The 9,359-nt window shown below is 56.2% G+C and overlaps 1 protein-coding gene across 1 annotated transcript in view; it reads right to left on the bottom strand.

The window, feature by feature from the left end:
- Window positions 1–9,359, bottom strand: part of RNF123 (ring finger protein 123) — a 45,807-nt gene that overhangs the window by 3,228 nt on the left and 33,220 nt on the right. Inside the window, exon 33 of the mRNA XM_031058218.1 lies at window positions 9,114–9,198. Within this exon, the coding sequence (XP_030914078.1) occupies window positions 9,114–9,198 (85 nt within the window). The remainder of the gene's footprint in view (window positions 1–9,113; window positions 9,199–9,359) is intronic.

Here is a 9,359-nt window from a genome sequence, read left to right as displayed (position 1 = left end):
CGACCACTGGCTGGCCGCCCTCCCGCACCTCGAGGCCCTTCACATCAGCCACAACCAGATTTGGAACCTTTCTCTGCGGGCTTTCCACAACGCCTCCTTCCTGCGGCACCTGGACATGTCCTCCAACCACCTGCAAGCTGTGGAGAGGCACTACTTCGAGGCGCTGGTGAGCCTGGAGGAGCTGCTGCTCTACGACAACCACATCAAGCGGGTGGATGAAAACGCCTTTGCCAAGCTGAGTGATCTGCGGAAAGTCTACCTGAGCTGGAACAACCTGACCACCTTCCCCTTCCACGCTGTGCAGGGGCTGGGAATCCACAAGCTCCGCACGCTGGACCTCTCCTCCAACAGCCTGAGCAGCATCCCCCTGGAGGTGCTGGCAGCCCTGCCCGAAAACGTCGGCAACGGCTTGTACCTGCACAACAACCCCATCAGGTGCAGCTGTGCGCTCTACCTGATGCTTCAGCGCTGGAATCAGAGAGGTTTCAGCTCTGTGAAAGATTTCTCTGAGGAACACACCTGCAAGGTGTCTGACAACGCGCCCCGGTCCCTGATCAAGTTCCTCAAGCACAGAGACATGTTTGAGAACTGCTCGGCGAGCACCGAGGACGCGCACCTCTCACACCTGGAGGTGGTGGTGGGCCAGCCCGTCCTGCTCACCTGTAACACCAGTAACAGCAGCCTGCCCCACGCTGCCAGCACCTCCATGTGGATCACCCCTCACCACGAGCCCATCAAACACCCGGGGAACAGCAATCGCTCCCTGGAGGTCTATCACAATGGCAGCCTGAGGATCGCCGCAGCCAAGCCCTGGCTCTCGGGGGTCTACGTAGGCTTGGCCATGAACAGCCCCTACAACTTCAGCAGTATGTGCGAGTTCAACGTGACTGTCCTCTACCCCAAGGCAGCTGGGGAGACCTTCAGCACTGGCCTCACGACCCTGCTGGGCTGCATCGTGAGCCTGGTGCTGGTGATCATCTACCTGTACCTGACGCCGTGCCGCTGCCTGGGCTGCTGCAGGAAGCCGGCCCCGCTGAGCCCCCCGCAGGAGTGCAGCGCCCAGTCCTCCATCCTCAGCACCACTCCCCCTGCCACCGACGGGCCGCACCGCAAGGCCAGCGCCAACAAACACGTCGTGTTCCTGGAGCCCATCAGGGAGACACAGAACGGCAAGATCCGCCTGGCCCTCGGCGAGGACTTCCCCGACCCCAAGCACCCCAAGGTCCTGCAGCTCAAGTCAGACTCAGAGTCCATCAGCTCTGTCTTTTCTGACACCCCCATTGTGTCTTAGTGGGCCAGAGCTGGGAGCAGAGCCGAGGCCTCCTGAGAGCTGGTCTGCTCCATCGCTGCTAGATCAGGATTATTGGACATCCCGAGTTCCTGGCTTGACCACGACCCACAGGAGCAACTGACATCACCCACAACTGCTTCAGCCAAGGGCTCCTGGTGGGTTTTGGGCCACGGGCACATTGGTGCCCAGCAAGAGCACCTGGCATAATCTGCTGGCAATGGCCTTGTTAGCACGTGGGTAACGCTGACGAACCCAGCATGCTGGAGAAACACCCCTTCATTTGGGCACCCGCCCTCCCTAATGTGACACCAGGCCTGGGGGTCTGTCATGTCCCCAGGCATGAGATGCCCAACCTGACACCACTGCCACAGACCCTCCAGGCCAACGAATAACTGTGACAAGTGGGACACTGTCCTGGCTCGTGCCAGGGTCCTCAGGAATGGTGATGCCACCGTCCTCTCCCAGCACACGCCAGTCGCCATCAGCACGTCATCGCTGGGAGCAGGGGACTGTGACCCTGTCACAAACAGGGGGTACACATCCCCACAGCCCTCCCCAGACATGGCCATGCAGGAGGGATGGAGCTCAGCGCCCGAGCAGCCACGCAGCCAAGCAAACCTTCCAAGCTTTTGCTTCCCAAGAAGCTGTAAATCGTCCAGGCAGGATGAGGTGACGAGCCACAGCGCCCCAGCCCGCACTGCTCAGAGCTCGCCGTGCCACCAAGGACACCGAGGTCCCCGATGCGCCACGCGCTCCCCGCTGCTTCTCCTTGAGGCAGACACGCTGCTCGAGCACAGCTATTTAGGCAGCAACCTAATCAGCCTATCGATAAATGTGAGTAATCCTCCCCTCTCCTGGGTCGTAATTCTCTAGTTCCATTGGAATAAAAATGCCTATTTTTTTAAGCTCACGCTGGGCTGAGTGTCTCCTTGCCCTTGCAGCAGTGTGCAGCTCACAGGCACAGCAGTGGGAGGCTGAGGGAGCCCTGAATTCCTGCAGGCCTGGCACACAGAGCATCCTGTTCCCATCAAATGGCCTTCAGGTAGCCTTGGCAAGGGGGTTAAATGTGCTGGTGGTGCGCTGATGCTGAGAGAGAGGCATCCAGTGGTTTGTCCTTGGGACAGCAGGTCCCCTAAATGATGCCTGGGAGCTGGGGAAGGAGCAGCACCAACTGACATGAGGGCACATCCAGACCCCGAAAAGAACAAGCAGGCTTTAGATGCAGGGCAAAGAAACCACTAGGGATGGGCGCTGCCTTTGGCAAAGCCCTGATGCTCCCTGCAGATGGAGCGCCCCACTCATTTCCCCTGCACTGCCTTCCCTGGCACCCACCCTTCCCTCTTCCTGAAACAGGGTTTGGGGTTCTGGACCCCCAAAATGCCTGTCTGATCCCACAGAGGGATAAGGGTATCCTACCCATCTGCCAGTCACCAGTGTCCCATCCACAGCTGGAGCAGGAGCAGGAGGCCATCACATGTAGCACAGAGGGGGCCAGGATGCTTCAGACACCTGCAGCCCCCTCCCATGGCTGAGCTCTGGTCCCAAGAGCTGCTGGCAGCCCTGTGACTGGCAGGAGGGGAAGAACCCTGTGGCATCGGGACCACACTAGCACACATCCTTTCAACTTCTCTGGCTAGGAAACAAACAGCTTTTTTTCCCAGCAAAACCTCAACTTTGTGCCCAAATAAATTGTCAATACCGTCCCCTCACCCAGGGAGGGGTGAGTGCCTGGCAGAGCAGCTCTCCTGAGGCAGCCTGGCCTCCCAGGCCGCTCCCGCCGTGACTTTGTGCAGCTCCGTGCCCCGCGGCAGCCGGAGGTGACGGATGCACAGCGACAGCCCCCGCTGGCCGTGCCCTCGCTGGCCCTGTCACCTCGTGTTAGTGCAGTGTCCTGACGGGCCAGGACGCCGTGCCAGCCACACGGGGGCTGCCGGGGCTGCCAAGGTGTGGCAGTGTCAGACACGGAGGTGAGTGGCACCTCGAGGGTGGAGCTGAGCTGCCATCACCCCTTTGCAGCCAGGCAGGGATCCCACGGGAGGGAAGGTCTGAATTTAACCTGGGAATGTCTGGGAAAGAGAAGAGACCCAGCTGACTGCAGCCAGGGCCCAGCCAGAGCATGTGCCACCTCTGAGCACATCTTCCTCCAGAAGGAAAGATGAAGCGCTGCTCTGGGCCCCAGCACCCAGAGTGGGTGTTACCCACCCATTATCACCATTCTTGTCTGTCTCCCCAAAAATCTCCCCCTTCCCCACTGCCAACACCAGGCATCAGTGCTCCTGCAAACCTGCATCCTCAGCTGAAGATAATGACTGAAGACTGGGGAAATATCAGGGAGCATAAGAAAAGCTCCCAGGGGCCTTTCCAGGGACACATCAGCCTGAAAAAGCCCAGGAGAGCTCTCCTAGGCTGGCTGCAATTCTCCTACCCCTGCAGGAAAGCTGAAGCTTGTTCTCCAGGGCCTTGCTCTGAGATTTGTATCCGTGCTGCCCTCAAGGGATCCCTCTGCCTCTACCCAGGAAAGTCCTGCTGCTGCTTTTCACCCGCTCCTGATGCTCAGAAAGGATCCCACACCACCACGCTGCTGATCCAATGAGCACTGGGAGGTGGTTTGAACTGTTCATTAAGCAGCCTGAAAGGCAGAACATCTCAGCAAGGAAAACCAGCCAGGAGCAAAGCCTCTCTGACAGGCAGGAGCTTGGAAACCTAATGGATCTTCCCCAAGGAATCCACGGTCCTCTCCTGGCAGCCATCTCCACCATTACACCCCTGGCTCGCTGCCAAACCTCCCTCCTGCTCCCTGACTCGGCAGGGCAAAGGAATGGGTCAGCAAAATCTGCCTGGCCCTGGCACACAGGGACCTGTGCCAGGGTGTGTGGGGACAAGGACTTGCTCTGGGATAAGGATGGCTCTGGGATAAGGACTGGCTCTGGGATAAGGACTGGCTCTGGGATAAGGATGGCTTTGGGGACCAGTGTCCAGCACTGACTCCTGTCTCCTCTGGCACCTCACACCTCAGCCAGGACAATGGGGGAGCACTGACTGCCAGTCCCATCCTGTCCTCCTGTCACCAAGGATGGACACGGCAGGGCCTGGATCCTTTCCTTATGATGCTCACAGTTTTCCAGAGAGCTCAAATCAGCAAAGCCTGGTGCTGGCCAGCACAAGGCCTGCTCCTGCCTCCCAGCATGTGCCTGACAGCCCCAAGGGGCTGGGAGAGTCCTGGCAGTCCCGTCACTCAGGATGCAGCACTTGGAGCTGGCAGCTTGTAGAAACACTGACCACACTCCTTTTTTAACCATGAAACCTAGGCCAGAGCTAATAATTCTTCTGTGCTCTGGTTCACACTCACCCCAATGTTACACACTGCAAAACTTCAGTACCACCCATTTTCTGAGTTTTTTTCTGAGTTTTTTTGTTTTACCTTTTAGGGCAAGGTACCAAGGACTCCTTTAGACTGTATGGTCCATGAAATGTCTACTCCTGCCCCTCCTTCCACCACAACTTGCTCACCAACATTGTCGAGGGAGCATTAGAGTTTAAGGGATCCCAAATTAATTACAAAGTCTTATAGGAACTAAGCAGAAAACCTATGCCCATGGGTTCTGCCAAGCCCCCAGGGTCCCAGCAGCACTTGAGCACACAGGTGGGTGGCCAGGCTGATCAGGAATCTGCAGACTGGGATCTTCTCAGCTTTCCAGTGGAGGTGATCCCCAAACAATTTAGCAGCTGAGCAGTCTTTTTAGCCTCCCTCTCCTATCCAGTCTTGTGCCTCCTTACTTTTCTGCTCACCAGTGTGTTGCTTCTGCCCCAGGAGCCCCTTTGTCTCCTCCCAGCCCATCTCTCTTTACCCATCTGTAGCTTGCAAAGGAGAAGAGTGCAGAGACCCAGACAGAAATATCCCAACACCACACTAGCCCAGTGCTGCTTCTGGCAGGTCCCACGGGCTCCTGCTCAGCATCCCACTGGCTCAGCAGGGCTGTTTCTGGTCCAGGATCCCTGTCCTGCGCTCTGATGGCCAGTACCACCATGATCCTGGTGAGCACAGTGCTTTTCCTTCTGTCTTCTCCATCCTTCATGCACAAAGTCCCTGGGAGATGCAGCTTGAAGGCTCTTTAGGACTTGTCCCAACCCTCTCCTCACCCTGACAGCATCGCCTCCCTGCCTCTGAGGGGATGGAGGGAGCATGGGGGAAGCCAAGGAGCAGAGCAGTGGCCCTGCCCTGACACAACCCAGCTCATTTCCACTCTGGGATGGCCACTCACTTCCCACAAAGGCAGTCCTAATCACAGCATGCCCTCACACACAGGGGAGCACAGCCTCATCCCTGGGCCTCACCCCTTCCCCTGCCACTCGCTCTCACCAGGATCCTGACACCAGCCCTGGCCAGCACTGCTCCATTAGCTCACTCTGAAAGAGGCTTAATAGAAAATCTGCTCAATTATTTAGCAAGCAGACAAAGAGAGGGATGATACTGCCTGAAGACAGCCAGGGTCTGTGGTGTGGATCCAGCCCAGCTCCTGGCTCAGCCTGGCAGATTTCCTCTCCTCCCTGCTCAGTCATTAAGGCTGCAAAAGGGAGCAAAGGGGCAAAGGGACATCCCTGCCCTCGGCCCTGCCAGCCCCTGGCACTCCCCAGTGCTGCTCTCAGAGCTGAGGGCTGGCAGGAGGCACTCACCAGGAGCAGCACCAGCCCATCCTGCCTGAGCCAGCGAGGAAATGCACCTCTGCTCCCTCAAAAGCACAGCCTGCTCCATCCAGGGACCACGGGGAATGATGGATCAGCTGTCTCTCCACAGCCCAGCCTGGGCAATGCTCCCTTTCCTTGTGCTTAATGGCTCTGCTTGATGCCAGGAGTCCACAGCAAGAGGACTCAATGCCTGGATGAGTGTCCTGAGCTGGGAAAGGAGCAGCTGAGGCATCTGATTGCAGCCTGAGAACACGACTGGATGAGCTGGCAGGGCCCTGGCTCTTACTGAACTTCCCCACTGCAATGTTCTCATCCCATAAATGGGACTTGGTTCCTTCACCACCAGATAAGCCCATTCCCTACCTCCCAGGTGTTTGCAGCACCTCCCAACCAAGTGCCTGGCACAGTGTCTGCTTACTGGGTTAGAGGCAACCAGGAAATGCACAGCCAAGGCAAGGAGGTCTCCCAAGGTCCTGTCCCTGCCCTCATTCTCTGGGGCACAGCCTCCTCACAGGGAACCAGTCAGGGTCACCCTGTCCCTGGTAATTCCCACAGGGACGTTCCTACATGCAGATGTGGGTTGGAAAATCTCTGTGTTAATGATTTCTCTCAATCTGGGAGTTACCAAATGGGACCTGGAAGAGATTTCTACCAGCTTGCAGCACTGAGAAAGGAAAAAGGAAAGTCTGTCTACAGATGAGTTCATGTAAATGGGTCTGCTCTGGAGAGCCTGGTTACACACAGGACCCTTTAAATCACTTCAGCCACGGCAATCATCTCCCATAGAGTGTGAAGAGGAAGGTTTGAATTCTCCTGTTCCATTCCCCTTACTCACACACCTGGATACAGATGCTTCCATTGCTGTGCTCTGGGCCAGCCAACACGGACAGGCACCACCTCCCTGGGTTTTGGGTGATTGTTGCCCCAGGTAGCTATCTGCTGCCCCAGCTGTGCCTCTCAGGTTTCAGCACCCTCTGGTGATGGTGCCTTGGACAGAGGATGAAACCAGGGCTGAGCTCTCAAGGAGTACAAAGGCAGCAGAAAAGCCCCAGTGTTTTGGTTTTCTCCATCCCATCTCTGTTTGCCATTTCCCAGTGTGGCTGCACAGAGCAGGACAGCTCTGTAAGAGGGGTGCAACATGCAGTCCTCAGTTCAGAGTGCTGCCAAGGGTGTGGGGGCTCACTGCTCCCTTCCCCTGCCACTGCCTGTGATCTCTGCCTGGTCTCTGCCATCCCCTCTGCTCAGTAGAGGGTCTCCACACTGCCTGCCTTGGTTCTTTTGTCTTGATTGACCTCAGTGGCTCCCCTGCAACATTTGGCTGCCTTTTAGAGATCACTGACATATCAAACCTCAGGTTTGGTGCATGGATTTGCAAAATCACACAGAAGAATTTTGCTTTATGGATATTTTTCCCTGGGCTTCCTCCTGTTCCACCTTCTGCTTCTCCTGCTCAGTCAGGTCCACCTTAAGGACACGATGCTGTTCACACATCATTCCACTATTTTGCATTGATTTCTCCTTTCCAGTGCTCAGGGAAGTGACTACAAAGCCCTTGAACATCAGAGACTTGCCAGTTCCCTCGAGCACAGTGTCTCTGGTTTGTGATGGTGCAGCCTGAGGCATGAAGGATGCTGTTGGCACACAGGGGACACTGACACTTGGTGATGACACTGCCTGCCTGGAATTCACAAACCCAAAGCACAACAGGCTTTTCAGGGAAAGAATAGAGTCTGGAAGCTTTCTGTCTCTTCAGGATTCCCTGCAGGCTAGGAAGGATGTGACTGATACCCCACTACCATCTTCCCAGTGCTCTCTGGAGTTTGATAAACTGAGGGACAACCCTTCCCCTTCCCCTTCCCCTTCCCCATTCTGACCTGACAAGTGACCTGACCTGGGACACATGTTCAATGGAGAGACAGGCAGGGAAGGATTTCTCATCCTGGCATGCAGGGAAGGGTTTTATCACCTCCCTCTTCCCTTCAGGAAGAAGTGTCTAGTTGTGGCAGCAAATTCATGATGTTTGCCCTTTCCACAGAGCAAGGTTCTGAGGGCAAGCAAAGTCCACCTCTGCTCACAGCCCAGAAAGGCCACTGATCAGTGACCTTGTGCCCAGGTTCTGACACTGTCACACTTGAGGCTGTAAGAATGGTGCAGCAGCCACAGGAGGCAGGTTATAATTAGATATATTTGTGTACATCTTTGAGTCCTTGAGAGAAGAAGCTGAAAGACTGGCTGCAGGGCTATGCTGCTCGGCCAGATGGGACTCTGCAAAGCCAGACACTATTGTGTGCTCCCAACATGAAAACAAGCAGCATGTGCAGCACAGACAGAGGAGCCCCATCTCCTACAGCAGCCTACAGCAAACAGTGACCAGGCAAGACACCTGCAAACGACACTGGGAGACAGCAAGGGCAGGGCTGCAGAGTGTCTGAACAAGTCTGTTTGCAGGACTCAGTACAAGCAGACACAGACACATAAATGATCAGGTCAGCTGTGGCTTTGTCCAGCCACAACACTTCCCTAGTGATGCCTCTCTGAATGATTGGCTATTGTGAAGACAAGATTTGTTTAATCTCAACATCAGCATCACCCAAGAGCCTGGAGAAGACTTGTCTCACCTTTGTGGCACATGTCTGGGCAGCCAGAGAGCTCTGCTCACATTCTGATGCCTTCCTAGGAGGGCTCCAGTGTGAAGGAGCTCCAGTGAGCTCCCTTCCAGCCATCACTGTGTGCTGCAGCACTTTGATGTGTCACCACATCAGCACAGCTCTGTCACATGCAGCATCCACAACTTCCACCAGCTGCTGTCCTGTCACACAGTGCCAGCCCCATCCCAAGGAGGAAGGTGCACATGTGCTGTCAGTACAGCATCTCACAGCCACCTCTCACAAGGGTTTTCCATCACAGCCACCTCTCACAAGGGTTTTCCACCACCACAGGAAGGGGCTTTGCACCCAGCAGTAGCAACACTGGGAATGTGGCTCTTTGGTTTCTGCCTGCTCCACACTCATCAGCTTCACCTCACTTTAGTCTCCACACCCCATGTTGCTCCTGCAACACCTCCCATGCCCCACTGCAGCACCCAGAGCAGTGCCACACACAGAGACCTGTGCTTTGGAAGGCAAAAGCCACTCACCCCTGAACATCAGTGTCCACCAGCAGCCGGACCAGGATCCCTGTCACAGCCACAAGGATTGGGTAATGGTCCACGCTCTCCAGCCCTGTGGAAGCAAAAGGGAAAGGTCAGAGCTTCTGCCACCATGTGACAGGCAGAGCAGGCAGGTCTGAGGTCTGATCCCACCCAGCTCTGCACTAACCTTCAGCCCAAGCCACCCCTCCCTCCCCAAGGACACACTCCCACAGAGGGCACTCACCTGGCAGA

This window comes from Geospiza fortis, unplaced genomic scaffold, assembly GCF_000277835.1.
Source record: "Geospiza fortis unplaced genomic scaffold, GeoFor_1.0 scaffold78, whole genome shotgun sequence".
Classification (NCBI taxonomy): Eukaryota; Metazoa; Chordata; class Aves; order Passeriformes; family Thraupidae; genus Geospiza; species Geospiza fortis.
The sequence above is the reverse complement of the archived record's forward strand: the minus strand, read 5'-3'. Positions and strand labels throughout refer to the sequence as shown.